This window comes from Temnothorax longispinosus, chromosome 12, assembly GCF_030848805.1.
Source record: "Temnothorax longispinosus isolate EJ_2023e chromosome 12, Tlon_JGU_v1, whole genome shotgun sequence".
Lineage (NCBI taxonomy): Eukaryota > Metazoa > Arthropoda > Insecta > Hymenoptera > Formicidae > Temnothorax > Temnothorax longispinosus.
The window spans coordinates 2,311,700-2,332,426 of record NC_092369.1 but is presented as its reverse complement, the minus strand read 5'-3'; the positions used below and the strand labels follow the sequence as shown (position 1 = coordinate 2,332,426).

Genomic DNA, 20,727 nt, shown 5'->3' with positions numbered 1-20,727 from the left:
TTAAATATGACGATTACATATGACAATGGCTAATTTGAATATAACATAGCTTATAAAATATGTATTTATTGCCAAGTAATTTGCTATTCAGATATTTTGCATTATTTAATGTCACAACGACACAATTAAAGGCGAAGCTGTTTGGAAACGCGTTAACAAGAGAAAGACTACGAGATAGAAGCTAGAATTATCTGACAAATCGATATACTTACCAGCTAGATAATTGATTTTATGTAACTTTGCTAACGACAAAACTGATGATTTTTACATTGTAATAGATAGGTTGTTATCAAAGTTACGTAAATATTAAATTATATACCGAGTTATCTCAAGCAATATTAACTCTTCTCTTCCGTATTTTTTTCTTGTTATTGCGTTTCGGTATCATTAATTTTTATTTCACGACATGTCTAAAAATAATCCAAAATAAAATGTCTTATAAGATGTTTTAATGGTTTTTGAGTATTTTCGTGGTCAACTTTGCATGTAACTAATTTAATTAACCGTGTACAAATACGCAGATGTATTGCGCATTAAAAAACTATATACACATATATTGCAGTTGAAATCATGTTTTATCTAATCTGAAATGGATTAGTCATTACGATGTTTTAAATGACGTACGTCATTATTTTTACGTGGCAGACACACGCTGTTCTCGTTATCGAATATTTACTATGTAAAAACTCAGAAAAAAGTTGTGGCTTGATGAGATACAGAAAGCAAGTCAAGTGGGTGATGAGAGGCGCTCTGCTTTTTATTCTTAATTATCTGATAACAATATCAAAATATGAAACTGAAAATCAGTAGAATAGTTAATTGAATCTCTATATCTTCAATAAGGTATTACCAGAGATACGATCTATCTTACAAATAATTGCGTTCGTAATCCAAGTTTCTGGAAAATTTATAAGACACCAGATAGCTGCGCATAAATGAAATCTAGCTTTTAATCCTACGCCAACGATAATACGACTATTTCGAGCAATAGGTTTCGCATGATATTTCAGGAACAAAGCGCAGCTTTCACATTTAATTAATGTTAAATATTTTTCAAAATAGTGAAAGTTTTTGTGCATGGTTAACACATATATGTTCCCAGACAGCACGTATGTCTAAAAGACGTCGTAAAGACATCTTTACGACATCTTTTAGACATCTTTTAGACATGTGTGCTATCTGGATTCCTTCGTTATCATTAGATATCAATTTAGATATATATATTTAGATTATATATTTAGTATTAACTTTACATATATATAGCTGTCTTAATTAATATATATATCTAAATATTGTCTACTTATAATTGTATTTAAATATGAATGCACACTCAGAATCGTTAACACTTTCGCGTGAATTTATCGCATGTATACGTTTGTTTTTGATATAGGTATACGTTCCGATAAACGCCCAAAATTACATATTTTAAGGCATTATTAATGAGTTCGGGTCGTGACGTCGAAATGACATCTTGCCGACATTTTGACGACAAAATAATGACAAGTTACGTCAGCTTGCTACTTCTGGGGTATAAATCAATATTTTTAATTTCATATCGATATAACCTATATATCATGTTTATAATTCAAAATGCGTGAATTAGGCCCGGTGTCCACGATGCAAGAACTGTGTCCAAGTTTCGGTTTAAGCCAATGAAACTGCTACTTTTCTGTAAGAGCTGCAAGTTGATTGGCTTAAATCGAAACTTGGACACAGTTCTTGCATCGTGGAAACCGGGCTTTATAAGAGAAAGAAGAAGTGAACAAAGTATAAACAAACGCGTTGAGTATTTTCGCGCTTGTTTATACTTTTGAACATCGACCGCAGGGGTTCGATTCTTGAATTCATTCGCAAGAGAAACGCTCGCAAATTCTCGCGCTTACAGAAAAGTTGCAGGTTGATTGATTATCGCATGGCTTTTAGCTAATCAACCTTGTAGATTCTTCGCAAAAACGAAATTTGCACACACGTTTATCTGGCGAATGAATTCAAGAATCGGGCCCCTCTAATCTCGTACCTGGACGCGCGATTGTTCGGCGCGGGTCACGTGACGCCGCGGAGCCAATCGCCATCATGCATTTCGCGCGATTGTAGCGGCCGTTAAAGGCCTTTGCACAATGCCAGGCAACAGGCAATAGGAACAAAGAATAGAAATCAGAAATCATGTATAAATGCAGAACAAACAGTTACTACGAGCGTTACTTCTGTAGTAACTTACGATAATTTACTCGTTTACGCGGAGTAAATTATCATAAGTTACTATTATACAAAATATCCCGTTTACGCGAAGGAATTATCGTAAGTTACTACAGAAGTAACGCTCGCGTAAACGTAGTATATTACTTGTTGCCAACAAATCATAGCATTCGAATTTTTTAATTGTTGTAATTAACGAATTTTTGGTTTGGCTGACATTGTGCAAGGGCCTTAATTTTCGCGACTGCGCGGAATTACCTGGTCTTGCGTGACTTCGCGCTCGTCGTGAATGGCCTACGCTACGCCGGACTTTGCTCCTGCGTAGCGGTTTAATGGGAATCTATTCATCTCACGGCGCAAAAATCCAGATAACTTGCGCGATATTTTTCGTTTGCCGCATTCCGCAGGGCGGAAATAACATGCATGCCGACTAACCGATTTTTTCGTATGCAGTGATATTTTAGGTAATAATTGGTGCGACGAGTGTCGATTCATGATTTTGAACATATGTTCGAATATTGGCGAGAACTTGGACCGGCGATCGACTGTCGGGGGAGAAGAAAATGCTGATAATTTAATCTCGCCTCTTCTCCGCCGACGAAGCATTCTCTGAACTGGCCTTACATAAGATGCATACTCTTCGCGTGTGTGTTTTTCTGTGCATATCGAAAAGTACATATATCACTTCACGATTCTTTGATCTTCCTTGTTCTCTGAACGTTACCGAGAAATCTGATAGAATGCAAGTCGGAATTGAACGTGAAAGGATTTTGCAATTACGTAAGGAGCTGAGAAACATTTGTGCTTGCAGGTGGTTTTATAATTTTGAGACACACGTATCCTTTCCTGATATTAATGGAGACATGAGGACAATGCCATACGAGTTTATTGCGCAAGGGGATCAGTTTTATAGCCTTAACGATATATTAAAGAGATGATAATACTTTTCACATTATAGCAGAAAAAATGGTATATAAATTACAGATATATAAATCACTGTTATCTTCAAGTTAATGTTACGTAAAACATAAGTTATATATCTTGTACTTTCTTCCCAATTTAGATTAGTGAAGGAAATACCGTATCGACATCTTTGTCGTTAAGCACAAATCAATATGCAGAGACGGAGAGTGAGCCAACTGATAACTTGTATCTTGCGCTGATACAATGCTTCGGTATTATACTATGCGGGTAAGGATACGCTTCTGCCCAGGATACCCTGAAAAACTTTATTAAGAGTTTGAATATATGCACTCAAATCTGCACAATGTTATTTTTAGGCTCCCTCATATAAATTTGAATAAAGATTTTATATCTTATGACGCATGACTTTATGATTTTACATTTTACAGATATGTAGCAGGAAGATTCGGTGTGATAACGAAGACAGAGGCGAATGGCATGAATACTTTTGTCGGCACTTTTGCTTTGCCGTCTTTAATTTTTATGTCCCTGGCGAAACTCGACTTTACGCTGGTTAATTGGAAATTTCTCCTCGCCGTATTGCTTGCCAAGAGCTGCGTCTTCATCGCTGTGCTTGCGGTTTCGTTGGTAATCAAGAAGCCATCAAATCCTGGACGCTCTGCGCTCTTTGCAATATTTACCACTCAGAGCAATGACTTCGCTATTGGATATCCGATGAGTAAGAATAAAAGCACGTTTGTGCGCGATTCCACAATGTTACGTATTATCTAATATGCCTCACATTGAATATCGCTATTTCAGTTTACGCTCTCTATGGAAAAACGCATCCGGAGTACGCCGCTTATCTGTATTTGATGGCTCCCATATCACTGGCAATTTTAAACCCAATTGGTTTTATATTACTGGAGATAAATAAACGACGTGTGGAGGAGCACACAAGTTGTAGAGACATGGTTTATTCCATCGTGAAGGGCGTCGTGCTAAATCCCGTGCTTTTCATGACGGTCTTGGGCATTATAGGAAATCTTATCTTCAAACACAATGTACCACATTTGCTCGCCGCGATACTCGAGGTGCTCGGCAATGCTTTCTCTGCTAGCGCATTGTTCCTCCTCGGCTTAATGATGGTAGGGAAGATACACAAATTAAAAGGTACAGCGCTGGTTATCCCGGGTATACTGATCTCGGTGAAGCTGCTAGTCTTGCCTCTAGTCATAAGAGAGTCTATAATTCTTTTGAACGCCGGCGATAATGTAACAGAGACGAGAGATTTGAGTACCTACGGCTTTCTGTATGGTACAATCCCGACGGCACCGGCTCTATTTATTTTCACTTTACGATACAATCTCGAGATCGACTTAATTGCATCAGCTATGGTAGCTTGTACGTTTCTCTCTGCACCGCTTATGTTTGTATCGGCTAAAGTAATCAATGCAGTTTCCGCTGGAATGACACCAGTTAGTTATGCGCGGCAGCTTAACACTTTTTCCTTCGATATAAGCGTTGTGTCAGCAACAGCTTGTATATGGTTGTTGATATGTTTCCTTGGATTTGGACGTAAAAGGTACAACCAAGTCACTCACCGATGCACTCTCTGCCTCGTGATTGCACAGGTATGTTTTACATATTCAGTTTATTATAAGTATACATTTCTACGTATTCAGTTTTGTACAAAATATTTTTTATTTTCAGTTCGCAATAGCAATAGGTGTGATAATGTGGTCAAAACTTGATTCAAATAACAATCAGACAATATTATGGTAATTATAAAACTTTAAATGGTTATTCGGTGACTTTTATCAAATAAAATTTTTTCATTAATCAATCTTATTAATTACAGGTATATTCAGTTTATTCTAATAACTACTGGTGTATATGCCAGCAGAATATGGACAGCCGCAATTGCAGCAACATTACTATTTCTGAGTTCGCGCTCATTATCTTTCGTTGAAAATCTGGTTAAATGGTTTTATCCTCTTGGATGGGGGTACGAACATATTAGCTTACTTTAATACCTCACCATACCTCACTATATTCGATGTCTATTATATATAATGTGTGTATTAATTTACAGGGTGCCACTTCTAATGGTGACATTAACATGCATCACTGTTAGATTGAATCCGTCTGATCTTGATTTTAAAAATCCGAATTTTCAATTAGGCAGGACTCAAGCTGCTGTATCTTCATTCGTATTAATATTCTGCTTTATAGGTATGTTACGAGAAGTGTTAATTTATATTTTCAGTACAAGCAATTTTTATTTTTCAAATTACTATTATTACGTGCTGTCATTGTGAAGTACGTATTTAGAATCTTAGATAAAAATTTTGTAATAACTATTCTGTCCACAGTGACACTAGGTTGTTTGGTCTTACAACAGAGATATGAAAGAAGGCACAATGCGATGTCATATGAACATCTGAGGAACAATGCAGTACAGTCTACAATCGAAAGTAATGAAAGAACCGTAGTAGATGTGGAAGACTTAGTTTCTCCATTAATTGATGCAACACCCAGGTAAGTCCATTCAAAATAAAAGTATGTAAATGTGAAGAAATCAAGAATCTGTAAATTAACTGTTGATATAAACGCTTTTAGGTTTGGCTGTGAATTTCAAAATGGTTGTCCGAATGGAGCATGCAGAGCTGGTGAAGATGGAAGTAACTGTGAGGAGGAAAATGGAACAAACGCAAATAACGATCCTCAGATTTTGCGACATCTGGTTCTTCTTATTTTGCTGTTATGCTCCATGTTTATTGTACGTAAATTATTATTTTCTTTACTTGGATATTAAGATCGAAAAATTAATTTTGATATACATATTACAGGGCTTATCGATATCCGTGGGAACATTAATAATGGAACAGCTAACTGGCATTTATGCCGAGCTTGCCTTCTTAGATGTGACTTTGAATTTCGGACAATCATTAATAGCGTTTGCTATTTTTGGATTAGATCCTAGTTTGGGTAAATTAGGATGTTGGCTGCGGAAAATATGCAGAAAATGGCAATGTGGTACAGTACACCTTTATGATATAATACACATTTTATATTATTGATTGATTTTATACATATATATTTAATAATATTTTGTAATTTTGATAGGAAGAGAATTGGAACTTCCTTGTGAGGAAGCTCTCAGTCCAGAAGTAAAAGAGATTCGAGAACAATTTAGTCGATGTCACTTAGACGCGTGTCGAGCACGCATATCCATGTGCCGTAGGCGATTATTGAGGGTATACAGAGGAGTCTTTTCAGGAACAGATTTGGTCAACTGGTTGCTCGAAGTTGGCATTGTCAATAACCGAGAGGATGCCGTGCAATATGGTCGCTGCTTGTTAGAGAGCAGAGTTCTGCAACATGTCGATGGTACACACCACTTCTACGACCAAAATCTCCTTTACACGTTTAATGCATAATTTTATGCAATTTCCGAACGTTTGGTAAAATTTTTCCGACAAGACAAGATAGTTCCATTTGTATTACATTTCAGACAATAGATATTCGAATGAGGAACAAAAATAATTTTATTATAATGATAATTGACAGCATATAGTCAAACTTCGATGTTTCTTATTTATTTGGTCTGAGCAATCTCTTCATTCCTAGTCTTTTCAATTTTCACATATTTTAGTGATATGCACAAAATGGAAATGTACACAATCATATCAGTCATGTGTATCCATAATTTCTTTTTCTTCTTTTCGGATTTCCTTGATGGAACAAATTGCCTAATTTTTGTTTACGAAGCGTAAACAAAAATTCATAATTTCACTAGTCTCTTTCATTTCATTTGTACATAAAACAGTAAGTATAAAGTAACAAGAGGAAAAAGAAGTTAAATTTATAGAGGCTGAATTGATCGAGAGTAGATGCGCTATGAATACAAAGGTTTGATTATATATACGTTCAAAATAACTTATAAAAGTAAATACGTAACAAATTAATTGAACAATTTTGTATAGTTTTATATTAGTTATGTTTAAGTGGTGCAGTTTATAGAAAATATCCCTCGGATTATATAAATAATATTTCTCCATTTCTCGTGGAAAAATATCATTTATCGATGAAAATGACATCTTTTTGAACATTTACAGTAATAAAATGCGATGTAATTTACGTTGCACAGTGTAGACATATTCCTATTATTATTATTATTATTATTGGAGAACAGCAACAGTATTAGGTACAATTTAACTAGTTTACTGTGACTATAAAATGAGTAAAGGCTGTGTTTAGTATATGGCATATTGCACTCTCAACACATAGTTTAACAATTGAATTGTTCTAATACTAAAGGAAGCTATTTTTATATAAAGATCTTGATTATTTATTACGATACATTTAATTAAGAATGTGATATAAATGTCAGGGAAATGATGATTGAACAACAAAGAAGTCGAAGAAGATTAATATGGAAAATATTTAAATCGTCTTGGCAATGTTAATTATATTGAACAGGCTATTAAGGATTACGGAGTAATGAAACGTCTCGAAAAACTTAAAAATTTATTGTAAATTTCTATTCATATGATTTTATTCTGTATATTGTGAATGTTTATCGTTTTATTTATTAAAATAAATCTGTGTTATAAGTGCTGTGTAAGTTGATGTGTGTGAGTAATAAATACACGACAATTATATCAGAAGTGCAATAAAATTTTTACCCTTTTCCCAGAGGAGCATGTACATCAAAAGTTGTGATTGTCCAAAAATTCGAAAATTAAAAATGTTACAGTAGAAACTCCAATAACGTTTTCGATTTAAGCAGGTTTGAGTCACTCCGGAAGTGATTAACGCTTTCTAAATCACTAGAGAAGTAAGATATCTGAATCATAAATTGATAACACTAATACACTAATACAATGCATTATAACTAAGGGTACAACCAAGAATAACAAGTTCAATATGTACTTCAAAATCCGTACTTCAAATTCATTAATCATTTATTTTCTAGGATTCGAGTAATATTCATAAGAAATAATATTTCATACACTGCAGTTGCGAAGTAATCGATTCCGACAATTTAATTTCGAATTTTAGAAAAAATATCCCTGCAGTATTCGAAATATATTTAAAAGTTTGTATCGCTTTTATTAATGATATAACTCAAAAAAAGATTCAACTTTCTGTCTCTTTCCAATCTATGTAATATATATTTTTGTATTTCTCTCTAAGAATTTACCCTCAAGATTCGGAAAAATTTGTCTCCCAATGAAATATAAAAAATATGCGCTTAACAAGTTTTTGTTTTATATAAAATATATGTTATATTATATAGTTTTTGCATACAAATTCTTGTATTTTTATAAACTTATATGCACAGATCATCATCAGGATCCTCTTCATCTATATCATCTACATCTTCCGGTTGATAAAATATCCTGGATGTATTTGTTGCATTCAAAGTGTAGGGTAAAGGTGTCTTGTCCCTTTGGTCCATCTCCTGAGCGCTCATTTCTATTCTAAATGACGCTTCAATCTTTACTGGTTCTGGTTCCGTCTTGCGGATGCTTGGTACCACAACTTTTTCAGCATTGATCCGATAAGATTCAATATCCTGCCTTATTATTTCTGTTTGGCATATCATGGAACCACCCGACTTTCTATGGGTGAGCTTAGCATTATAAATTAAATTGTTTGTAGGGTTGACTCCGGTAAACCTTTCCAGTTTGACATAAGTAGTGCCGAAAGTCTCGATTGCGGGAACTTTGATCTGCATGAAATCCCTCCGATAAATACATATCAATTGCGACACTTGCCTACTTAACTTCTCCACAAACCGCAGAGCTTTTCCCAAACCCACATACAGAACCAAAGAACTCAAACAATTGACAACGACCGTATTTTGAGGCTTCAACTTGACAGTTTTGAGTATATAATCGAGATTTTCCAAGTCTTTACTCTCAATGTTTTCATTCGGATAAACATTATAGTAATCGTGCAAGTTTACATTCGGTGATGTGAGCGGTTTTGGTTCGTCGTCGTACCAAGCCTTTGGATCGGAAAATGACAACAAATCGATATTGTAGTCAGAATTCTTCTCCTTCCACACGTTCACCCATCCGGCTATCAACGCTGTCGCATGCGTTACGTCTAGACCTATGCAAAGAAATGCAAAGAAATTAGGATTTACAAAAAATGTAGATTAATTTAGATTGTACTTAACTCTTCGTCTATATATGGTTTTTTTGCGCTCTCAGAATGTATACATGGGTCTGTCACGTTCGACGCTATTTTTCCCTATCTTAAAGTATTTTAAGAAATCTGAAAAAATTCATGAAATATCTGCCTACATTTGTAGTTGACAATTTTAGAGGTATTTTGATAAACAATATTTATTTAATACAACGTTTATTCCTGGCAGGCTTGCAAGTTTTCCAATTACGAGCAGATATTTTGACTTGGACACCGTAGACCCATGTATACAGACGGATGGTTAATAAAAGAATACTTAATAAAGGATTATAACCTTCGTCTATAACAATTACTTTCGCCCCATCTAGCAAAGGTAATGTTTCCACGAGTGACATTCTTGTTGTACAAGCTGTAGCTTTGTAAAAAAAATAATAAGTGTACCAGCAAACTTATTAATTAATAAAAAAACACGGACGATAGAGGAGCCTTCATTGTTGTTCTCCTAAAGAGTCGCACGTGCGCGACGTGTGGAACTGCGATATCTGCTATTTTTGGATATTTGGAATATCGCCGACATGCCTCTCGTAATCTTGTCAACAGAATTTATCTAACGCGTGTCTATTTCTCGTTACACGGTGTGTCACGGGCGCGAAGCGGCAAACTGTGAGTCCGACGAACGTTCTTCTCCGAACGCATTGGCATTTGGCATCACGCATCACGCGAAATCCAGGGAATGTGAGGGAATAAACATAACCACGTCAGCAAAATCATATTATGACGAACGCGAGAATTTGAGTCATCCTAGCGAGATACGAGTTCCCAGTTTTTTATGGAAATATCATTAATAATAATCTTTGATAAGGATAGGGCAAGGAGAAGTGAGGAGAAGTCATCAAAGAAAGAGAAATTCCTAATTATTCAATAAAGAAATAAAAATATATGCGCTAATGTGAGAATCTGGGAATATGTGCGCGATAGTATCGAGATTCTGAGGTATCGATAGCGAATGTCGTCAAGATTCAAAAGATCGATTCTCCATAAGTGTATTATTTGTTTATAATGAACTCTTTATGGAATCTGAAAAGTAATCGTAAAAGCCTTTATCGTTTCGAGTAAATCTTCTGCTTTTTTATTGGCTTATCTTCAACGGAATCGATACCATTAATCAATATTTGTAAAGAGAGATGAGTAATGGGAATATAGTGATATTTGATATCGATTATCGTGAATGGCCTTAAATGACGCCATCTTTTTAATAATGCAACGTATTGTATTATAATTTGTTAATATTTGAATAGTTTTATAAATATTTTTATTTTTTTGGAGTTCAAGTTCTAATTCCTTTTCTATTTTTATTTCAGTTTTATTTCATATAAGAAGTATTAAAGGAAGTATTTAAGAGAAAAAGAAGTTATTATAAGTAAAAAAATAATGGACGCAAAATCTGCTCTTAATTACATTTAAGATATATGTCGGGACAAAAAGGAGAAAATCGAGGAAAATTGAAAAATGCATAAAAGAAGTAATTAAAGAGCATTTAAACATCGATATCTCGTTTGAACATCGGCACGAACCAAAGGAACAACAGTCGCGTCGTGTTCTCTTCGATTGTGGCGACTCTGTGGCGATCCTGAAATTTTATGCTACCAACTTCATCATACGTCAATTTATCAATTTGGTAATTATGCAGAGCCACTCTCCGATGACCTTGACCTTGACACAGAAGGTTATACCCTTCTGATTGTGAGTGATTTTTGAAGATTTTAGCCGTTTTTTTTTCTTTTTCCTTCCAATGTGGATTTAAAAAGATAAACTCTGAACTAGTGCAGCCGGTTTAGCAATAGAAAACAGACCCAAAATTTTCATACAAATTCTAATTAAAAATATAAAAAATTCTGAGTCACATTTTTCCACCAGAATTTACGCGATTGGTCCGATGGCGGCGCCATTCAATCGCGCGCGCGCGCGCGGAAGCTCCCCGAGGGGGCGTTGTCGCGGCGGGCTGGCCGACAGGCGGCGCGGCGGTCGCGGCCGAGAGGTGTATCGCCCAACTGGACACCATTCGGGTGGGCGAACGTGACCGAAGACATAACGAAAATGAGTGCCAGAGTGTGTGTCACATCGAGGCAGTTTCGCTCGCAATAGGGAGGTTTTATTTTGACAGTGCGATACGCGGGCGGCTAGCGCGATGCTCATCACCGCGGCGCGTCCCTGAGCGAAGCCGTGTAGCGTCGTGTAGCGCGCGTCCGTCGCGTAAGATCAGAAATATCGCCGCTCCGGGTCTCAGCCAGTTGGAGACGAGCGGGCGCGCTGCGTGTGCACCTGCATGTGTCACTTGTGAGTGCAGTGCGAGCCAGCGGACACGTAGTATCTACCTACCTACGCATTGTTACGCGCGAGTAACGCGACTTTGTTATTATTATTGTTATTGTTGTTGTTATTGCCACTGTCGCCGCCGTCGCCATCTCCGTCGCCGTCGTCATCGTCGTCGTCGTCATCGTCATCGCCGTCATCGCTAACGTCGTCATCGTCGCCGTCGACGTCGTCGCTGCCGCTGATGCCGCTGATGCCGCTGTAACCGACATCGACGACGCCGCGGCTGCCGCTGTTCTCCGCGTGCATCCGCCTAATCCAGGAGTCAGTACGTCGCCGGTCGTTGCCGTGGCGTATCGCCCGATGCGAAACTAGAAGAGAGCACCGCACTGGAGATCTCGTCACCGATGAGTTTGACCTGCTGTTCGCTGCTGCCTCTCTAACTAATCGCAAGCGTGTGTGATGCCCGGGAGCCGCTCCAGCACGGACCCAGAGCACAAGTCACCGCGGGAAAGTGGTGAAGACTCGGAGGATGAGAGCGAGATTCTGGAGGAGAGCCCGTGCGGGCGGTGGCTTAAGCGCCGGGAAGAGGTATAACGTTTCTTCAAACTCTTCTAACTGCGCTCCGTCCTGTTTACTCCCTTTATCCTTATTCGTTCCTCCGCAGAGGTAAAGCACTTTTGCATGACCGTTTACCGCTTGAAGCTTGAAGCTTTCACCACGTAGCGAGGATCGAAAAAAAATTTCGGAATGTTTTACTCTTTTTTTTCCATTTTCACTTTCGGTTTCCATTTATCATGGTAATGGTAGTGGTTCATTAGAGGAACCTCACCTGCCATGGATTTTAATTATTATCAAAACAATAGACCTATTCTTTTTACTTGAACCTGAACTTGTTGCAGAGTTCATCTTTTCTTTCTTTCTTTCTTTCTTTCTTTCTCTCCAATGTGAAAAGAAAGAGAGGAAGGATGAACCGTGCAAGAAGTTTAGCTGAAAAGAACAGGCCTATCAATGTCAAAACGTGATTCATCAGGTTGATTTGTCGTATAGATCCTAACTACCTAACTAATTGATTTTAACTATCTGTTTAACTGTGAGTGCTATCGGTGCAATTTCCTGTGTTCGTAGGTCTCTACGGCCAAATTATGATAATTTAGAATAGTAATATCCAACGTAGTAATATCCAAGATATTATGTGTTCTTGCTCTTGCATCTTAATGCATCTTAAAGATCATTATCTTCACAACGTGCAAAACATATTCTAACATAATGCGACTAGACTATAATTATACTATGACTTGTAAATATATTTAGAAGTATCAAAGTAAAGACTTCCCCCTCCCTCCGCTCGTATCTTATTCACGTTTCTCTGTATTTTAATTTACAAATGTCTCTTAAACAGCGATATTCGACGATATTCGTGAATGCAAATTTGTCTAAAATGCCTTTGTTTCAATTGCGTTATAATAAATACCTATTAACGTAACTCATTTCACATTTGCATTTATACAGGTGGTTGTATGTACCCAGATGGTGCTGTTATAAAAAACTTTTTAGAGATTTTTTCCTGCATGAAATGTGCCTCTCCTTTGGACTATTGTGCTTCTCTCATTATTCAGTATAGTATCTTACCTGTATCTTAATCTACCGTACCGAAATCTTGGCACAAATGTCTAACCAATATTAGGGCTCATTCATATTTTATCCTAAAAATAGACTGCTGACGTTCTGTTATCGAATGTATAAATCAATGAAATTATTTTGATCATGCTTATTTCGCATGCAGTTCCTGCCTTTCCGTAGAGAAATAGAGCATGTGTTAATAAATATTAGTTTTATACTCGGTTTTATGGCCTATTCTAATATTAATTTATCCTATTTTTTTTACTCCCTTTTTCCATCTGGACTTTTTACTCCAATATGATTATTGGTCATATTTTGAGAATATTTCTCTCACCGATCGCACTATCATAAAACTAAGACGCATTTTTTTATTACAAATAATATTAAGCTTTTTTCTAACATTGTTTATTGCCACGTGTGCTTTTGTATTTAACAATGACTAAAATTTATAATTTATCATTAATCCTTTTGAGTTATCGATGTATATATATTTTTTTAAAGTGAGTATTACGATTTTTAAGTAAGTATTATTCAGTTTTTTTTTTCATTTTCTTAAAAATAATACTTTCTATGAAAATAGATGAAAATTTTATCTTTTATGAAGTAGATCTTGTGTGAAATAGATATGTCTGTGCATAGAAATATAAATCTATATATTTGCTTGATATATTCTTTATTAATCATGGAACGTGTGTACCTATTCCAGGTATATGTAGGTTCCAAATCAACGTTAGCCGAAGGTTCTAGCTTTGGATCAACGAGAGGAACTGAAAACGAAATTCCTGAAATGGAAGTACGTACATTGCAAAACTGGATGATGCAGAATGATTCCTATGTTTTGTTGTACCTACGTCGAGCCATTATTTCTCTAGAATATTTTACACTTTAGAATATCTTACACAGAATTATACTAATGAATGGAGACAATAACAATTTACATGCATTATACTATTATGAACAAGTTCGACATTATTATCACTAACGTCTACAGCGTGGCAAACCCTCTTCTGAATTATCTCCCCCTCCTCAAATTCCTGACAAGGTCACATTCATGTAATAGTAAATAGGCGTTGAAATCGTTTCAACACTACTTTAAGTACACTTAAAATGGACTATTACAGTAATACAATCCATTATACTATATATGTATAGACTCGTAGATTGCATTGAATAAACCTACTCGGTCACGGTCTATAGCACGTATTTACAAAGTGTCGTTACAATATATTCGTGTATTTAACAAACACATAAATATCCGAAATAACGAGTATTCGGATAATAGGCGTATGTAAGTTCGGGTATAATTGGATGCAGAGACTACATACGTAACAGCACCACACACAATGTTACACCACATTGTTTATAAGTTTCTCTAATAAATTAATAGTTCTTAGTTTTCTTTTTTTCATTAAGGTAATTATAAAGATGTATGGATTAGAAATTAGTGCTTGTTTACAGGTGGAACAAAGAGATGTTCCAGGAATTGACTGTGCCTATCTGGCGATGGATACAGAGGAAGGTGTCGAAGTCGTGTGGAATGAGGTGCAATTTTCGGAAAGGAAAAACTTCAAGGCCCAGGAAGAAAAGATACAACTCGTTTTTGAGAACCTCACGCAATTGGAGCACCCTAACATTGTTAAATTTCATAGGTATTGGACAGATACCCATAATGACAAACCCCGAGTAAGTTATACATCAACTAGTCATGCATAATTCTGTTGCCTTTAAATCGATACAGTTTGCATATTTTTTTATTAATTCGTTTCTTTTATATTATTTCTCAGGTTATATTTATAACGGAATATATGTCATCTGGGTCCCTGAAACAGTTCCTAAAACGAACAAAACGCAATGTAAAAAAGTTGCCTCTACAAGCGTGGAAACGGTGGTGTACGCAAATACTTTCTGCACTTAGGTAGTATATACAATATGTACTATTCAAACTAATCATCTTATTCTCAACTAACATATGTTGCGTTTGAAATGTTTCAGTTATTTGCATTCCTGTTCACCTCCTATTATACACGGGAATCTTACCTGTGACACAATATTTATCCAACACAATGGACTTGTAAAAATTGGTTCAGGTAAGTAAGAAGAAAAAAAAATTGAAAGAACTTTCTCTTGCTACATAATGTATACAGCGATATCATTTTACATATAAACAAAATTGAACGGCATGCCTAAATTTACATATATATCTGAATTCGTATGTGGTAAATATAAATTATCACACGATAGAATCGTTGTTCTCTGGACGAAGATAGTTAATATGTAACAAGATGAGATTATATACATATATATATATATATATATATATATATGTGAGGTATCTTCATCTTCTCATTCACAGGGTTATCAGAAGCTTATTTAGTTGTAATTTTGAGAAATACACAAACAGTAGCAATTATATTTTTATTAGTACTCGTGTTTTTTTTTTGTTTACATAAAGTGTTAAAGAAGATACAGGTCTTAGAAGGCATATATTGTTCAGTGACATGAGTAAGAAATAACTCGTGTTAATATTTTTTGCTCAATTTGGTGATTTATCATATGTCTTCTAAGTGTTAAATCTTTTTTTTTTAGCATCCATACAATACGTATGAATGAAGTAGGGGTTTTCAGATTTGTATCATGTGCTACTTATTACTCATTACTCAGCTGAAACAAATAATAATTATATGACTCAGTTCCTGATCGAATAAACAACATGACAATATGATTCTCTATTGTGTGTCAATATAGGTGCTTCTCTGGTTTGGCACACAAATATCGTGGAAATATTTATTTACATAAATATTTCATACGTATACTCAATTATGTTTTACAAAAGAATTATTTGTTATGAATAATTATAAGACAGTACATCATTAGACTGAAATGAACATTTTTGAACCAGTATTATTATTATAATAATCAAGAGACACGGCGGTGTCTCCCGCCAAGTGTATATTTAACAGGGATACATATACATCAAACGTGATATTTACTAATCATTTGTAAATAGTTAAATTTTTTTTTAGCGCGAATAGCATCTATGTATATATGAATGTATGAATACATGTATGTTAAAAGAACCGAATTGATTGCGATTACATAAGAATGAATGTGGTTCTACCGAATTATATTTAATTTAAATAGTATTTAGAATTACTTGTAACATATTATTACTCTATTATAACACACACGCGTTTCCCTATAATTCTATATAATGTTAGTAACATGAGTCCATTAGAAAGATTGTGTTAAATTGCTTTTTCATATTAGGAGTAACTTGAGTCCTCATTTTTAATTGTAGCAAATAGGCTAATCTAGATAATGAAAAAAACACAGCAAAGCCTTTGAAGAGAGAGGAAGTACAAATCGTACTTTCATCCATGGAGGATAAATCCACCAACGTCGATGTCTTCAATTGGTGTTATTGTCAAAGGTGATGAATTTCAAGAAAAAAATCATTTGGCAGATTGTCATCAGCTGTTGCCAGCTAAGTAAATTAGGCGTAGAGAGGTAAACAACTCCTATACTAATTATTAAGTAGCCCATTAAATGTACGGATAATTACAATTTTTTCTTTTTATTATGTTAGTGCCACTATGTTGCACTATTATCTTGTTCTGGTTATTAATTGTATTTAACTAAGGAGGGCAAAGAGTGCTCACGTGTTTCTTTGCCCTTCTCACAATCACCTAGCGCACGCATTTCCATTGTATTTTAATATATACGTTGCTTTTTTGTTCTTCCTGTGTAATTTTCGATTAAGGGATTTTACTTCCCAAATTCATACTTATTCTGACTCGACAAAAGTGGCTCTTTATAGCAGAGCTGTGCAATCAATCGAAAAATGTGTGGTTATTTCTTTTTTTTTATAAAATAACAATTCATGTTTTATTTGTACATCTGTATCTTTCAAGAAACATGCTTCTCTTTTCAGAGACACTTTTACATTTGTATATGCGAAAACTATTAATTGTACGAGGGCTCAAGTTACTTTTAGGATACATTTCCAGCTGAAACACAATTTTTCTAAAAATTTAGTCATTCATCCTCTGGCAGCAAACATATGGAATGCGTAGTAGATATGTATCTAAAATACATTGTTTGTCTATTAGAATGTATATTTTGTTTACGTATGTTACGTCTACATAATTCTGTCTGGTGGCTGCCCTACAAAACCAAGTCTAACACATTGTCGAATACGTTCATATTAATATACCATTTTTATGTTGACGCTTTCCTTGGAATGGAACAGCTTGTGAAAATGGCAATAATCTCTTTCTAATTACAGTAGCCCCAGATGCAATTCATCACCACATCAAGACTTGTAGAACAAACATGAAGAACATGCATTTTGTGGCTCCAGAATATGGAAGTGAGTGCACCGTTTGTACGAAGGCGTGGATCAAATTAGCGTGGATTTAAATTATATTCAAACAATTTGTTACTTTAAGATTCCGTCACACCTGCCATTGACATTTATTCGTTCGGAATGTGCGCTTTGGAGATGGCTGCGCTGGAAATTCAGGGAAACGGTGATACGGGTACAATTGTTACCGAAGAGAACATCCGGAAGACAATAGAATCTTTAGATGATGTTCAACAAAAAGATTTTATTCGTAAATGTCTTCAGGTGGACCCGCTTAGTAGACCGAGTGCGAGAGAGTTGCTCTTTCACCCCGTTCTATTTGAAGTACATTCTCTCAAGTTGCTCGCAGCACACGCCTTGGTCAACTCGGCTAGTAAGTTGAGAAGCAAGCAATTTGTCATCTATACGCTATAAATAAATTAAATATTAAAAGTATATTATTGTTTATATATAAAAAAGTAAGGTAATATCATAAAATGTTTATTTAATGAACATTGATCATCTATAGTAATCTGTAACATAATATTATCAAGATCTATCAAGTAAAAAATCTGTTAATCATCCAACGCGATGTATGGTATATTGTGAACGTGGCTTAAAGATAGTTATAATGATTGCGATTATAAATAACATTGATTATTTTACAGCTAACATTTCGGAAACAATCACAGACGAAGTGTTACAAAGGCTATATGGACCAGATACCGTAGTCGCCGAAATAAAGTATCAAGGGATACCTCCGCAACAAATTCGCTTAAGTGATATTCCCGTTACGGAGAAATTAGAGAAATTTGTTGAAGACGTAAAGTGAGTATCTCAGTCATGAGATACATGATTGGATCATGAGCCTGGATTTTCTTATATTGGATAAGTTGGTAACCAGAGTGATTTTACGTTGCCAGGTATGGAATATATCCATTGACTGCATTTATGGCGAAATTGCCTCCGCCTGTCCGACCGAGGGCGATATCGCCCGAAGTGACAGAATCGGTTAAATCGGTTACACCCGAGCCCGTGGACGTGGAGTCTCGAAGAGTAGTTAATATGATGTGTAATGTTAAGCCTAGAGAAGATAGTAGTGAATTACTAGTGAGTGGCACATAGAACATTTTAGTGAGATAGCCTATGGTATCATGTATCAACAATTTGTATCATAAATCGGTATATTATTTTTGTGCAGATGACAATATTGTTGCGAATGGATGACAAAATGAATAGACAATTGACGTGTCCCGTGAGCCAAATGGACACCTCGATGCTTCTCGCACAGGAACTTGTACATTTTGGATTTATTAATGAGGTAAGTTATGTCGCGCATATCTATCGCCAACGAGCGATTCCGAATTGCGAGAGAGAACTTAACGAGACGTTTACGACTGTGTTGCAGAACGATCGTGATAAAATAGCCAATTTAATTGAGGAAGCATTGAGGAGATACTTCAACAAGCAAATGGTGACGCCAGGAATGGTATCATTAACTAATCTTCCTACTCAAACTACTTTATTGCTGCCTGGTTCGGAATTTCCATGTCTGCAACACTTTGACAATTCCGTGTGCAACGCCACAACATCCAATAGTGATAATGCAACTAACCTGCTGCCAAAAACCTCAGGTATACCTGTGTCAAGTAACAAAACGAGTAAACTTCACGATGATGCAGAACCGCCGACAATCAGCGAGAGCGGTAGTTAACCATCCAGGACGTCTGATAACTCAGTTCACTGTGCCACTTTGCACGCTTTATGTATAGACTGGCTATGTATTTTTATATTTAAGTAAAACGGAAAGGAGAGGAATGGAAGTAAAGATGGGAGGGTGCCGTGGCTACCACCTCTAAGCTGAATACGACTGCAAATTAGGAAACCGCTTAGCATATTTACTTTCGTATTTAGGCTATCCAATTAATACTTCCGTTGTCGAATTTCGTTGGTCCTCTATATTCTAGAGCTTTTATGTTATACAGGTCTCCTGTTATATCGTTATATATGGGTATGCGATAAATTGCGAGAAAGAATGTATAAACCTAATGTAAAAAGACCAAAATACTTGTGATTGTATAATTAAGAGGATAGTTAGAGGTTTGCTGGATATTGATTCATATTTATACGAAGCTACGTACGATTTGATACTTACCTGTCGTAATCTACCTATCCGGGATACAGTTACGAGAGCTCGTCATGTATCGCGTTTCTTATAATGTCTCTTAGAGTTACAAACGATGAAAATTAATACGCCGAAATTGTACATCATGCTTTTCGACATGACAATGTATACCATAAAGTTTATTTCGTGTGCGTACAAATCGACAAGAATTGGATTCAATTATGTGTAAGAAAAAAAAAAGACTATCTCTTCATTGTACAGCTGTTATAAAATCCATTAATATTGTATGGATTCTTGGTTTTTCTTCCGGACAAATCATTCGATCTCTCACCGCTCTTATTACTTTTATCAAAATACTCAATCTATTGTAAAGCCTTGCCTAGAAGTGAGCGAATATGATTATTCGCGAGAGAAAGTATAGCAGCGTGCTTGTTCATTTTACTTTTAGTTCTATAGGCAAGAATGCGATGTAATATTGGCTCAATAATAGTGTAATTTGGTAGTAATCGGATAAAGCCACGGCCCTACTCTATACTTGGGTATTATTGATGTGATTAAACTAAGATTATTAAATCTCGATAAAATTAGAAAATCCTTGTAAATATTTTATATTTTTAAGAAAAAAAATCTGTTGACACAGAAAACTAGTCATATAGGTATATTCGAGTGCTAACAGACTAACACAGATCTTATTACGTCTTTTGCATTTATAACACGTGCTTGGCCAAGAGAGAGATACTGCTCCAATTTCATACCTCGGTCGAATCAATTTCAGTGAAGCATTTCTCATCAAGTAAACGACTAACCCTACTAGAGGTACCTATTACCTACAACAACATAAACTTCGATCTTAAGTATGTAAGTAGATTATCAAACTAAATTGAATGTGTATAGCTTTATAATACAAATTATAAACGACGAAAAAAAAAGCGCGACGACTGACTCGTGGATATTATGAAAGGGCTGTACGATGACAGTGATAAATAAATACTTTAACTCGGAAACGCTATCGACTTGAGTACTCTCACCTTCTGAAAAATCTGTACAAATCGTACACGAATCG

At 35.6% G+C, this 20,727-nt stretch overlaps 3 protein-coding genes across 5 annotated transcripts; 2 read left to right on the top strand and 1 right to left on the bottom strand.

Annotated features, from left to right (window-relative positions):
- Positions 1 to 1,789: 1,789 nt before the first annotated feature.
- Positions 1,790 to 7,766, top strand: Anchor (integral membrane protein GPR155 homolog anchor). 3 transcript variants are annotated; one of them, XM_071795223.1, is made up of 12 exons: positions 1,790 to 2,660; positions 3,008 to 3,165; positions 3,260 to 3,387; positions 3,549 to 3,838; positions 3,922 to 4,733; positions 4,813 to 4,880; positions 4,961 to 5,107; positions 5,195 to 5,334; positions 5,475 to 5,640; positions 5,722 to 5,881; positions 5,952 to 6,138; positions 6,229 to 7,766. In XM_071795223.1, the coding sequence occupies exons 2-12, from the start codon at positions 3,163 to 3,165 to the stop codon at positions 6,540 to 6,542; spliced, it is 2,415 nt and encodes an 804-aa protein (XP_071651324.1). In that variant the 5' UTR covers positions 1,790 to 2,660; positions 3,008 to 3,162; the 3' UTR covers positions 6,543 to 7,766. The 3 variants fall into 3 exon arrangements, with proteins under 3 accessions (XP_071651324.1, XP_071651326.1, XP_071651325.1); XM_071795225.1 differs by having other exon boundaries at positions 1,790 to 2,840; XM_071795224.1 differs by having other exon boundaries at positions 1,790 to 2,868.
- Positions 7,767 to 8,051: 285 nt separating this feature from the next.
- Elp5 (Elongator complex protein 5) lies at positions 8,052 to 10,089 on the bottom strand. The gene is made up of 2 exons (XM_071795239.1): positions 9,596 to 10,089; positions 8,052 to 9,225 (listed from the first exon to the last, which is right to left on the bottom strand). Exons 1-2 carry the CDS (start codon positions 9,654 to 9,656, stop codon positions 8,438 to 8,440), a joined length of 849 nt encoding a protein of 282 aa, XP_071651340.1. The 5' UTR covers positions 9,657 to 10,089; the 3' UTR covers positions 8,052 to 8,437.
- A 1,215-nt stretch (positions 10,090 to 11,304) lies between these two features.
- Positions 11,305 to 20,668, top strand: Madm (MLF1-adaptor molecule). Its single transcript, XM_071795226.1, has 11 exons — positions 11,305 to 12,165; positions 13,904 to 13,990; positions 14,656 to 14,880; positions 14,982 to 15,112; positions 15,190 to 15,284; positions 17,483 to 17,566; positions 17,646 to 17,933; positions 18,208 to 18,367; positions 18,463 to 18,649; positions 18,741 to 18,860; positions 18,948 to 20,668. The coding sequence occupies exons 1-11, from the start codon at positions 12,037 to 12,039 to the stop codon at positions 19,251 to 19,253; spliced, it is 1,812 nt and encodes a 603-aa protein (XP_071651327.1). The 5' UTR covers positions 11,305 to 12,036; the 3' UTR covers positions 19,254 to 20,668.
- The last annotated feature ends 59 nt before the right edge of the window (positions 20,669 to 20,727 follow it).

What these genes read in the sequence shown, in the direction of transcription:
- Anchor (XM_071795223.1), top strand. An exon ending in TCTGCCTCGTGATTGCACAG is followed by an intron (nt 4,734 to 4,812) that starts GTATGTTTTACA and finishes TTTTATTTTCAG; the next exon opens with TTCGCAATAGCAATAGGTGT. An exon ending in TGTTATGCTCCATGTTTATT is followed by an intron (nt 5,882 to 5,951) that starts GTACGTAAATTA and finishes TACATATTACAG; the next exon opens with GGCTTATCGATATCCGTGGG.
- Elp5 (XM_071795239.1), bottom strand. Translation starts at nt 9,656, where the DNA reads ATGTCACTCGTGGAAACATTACCTTTGCTAGATGGGGCGAAAGTAATT. An exon ending in AGTAATTGTTATAGACGAAG is followed by an intron (nt 9,226 to 9,595) that starts GTTATAATCCTT and finishes TTCTTTGCATAG; the next exon opens with GTCTAGACGTAACGCATGCG.
- Madm (XM_071795226.1), top strand. Translation starts at nt 12,037, where the DNA reads ATGCCCGGGAGCCGCTCCAGCACGGACCCAGAGCACAAGTCACCGCGG. An exon ending in CAAATACTTTCTGCACTTAG is followed by an intron (nt 15,113 to 15,189) that starts GTAGTATATACA and finishes GAAATGTTTCAG; the next exon opens with TTATTTGCATTCCTGTTCAC. An exon ending in ACTTGTAAAAATTGGTTCAG is followed by an intron (nt 15,285 to 17,482) that starts GTAAGTAAGAAG and finishes TTCTAATTACAG; the next exon opens with TAGCCCCAGATGCAATTCAT.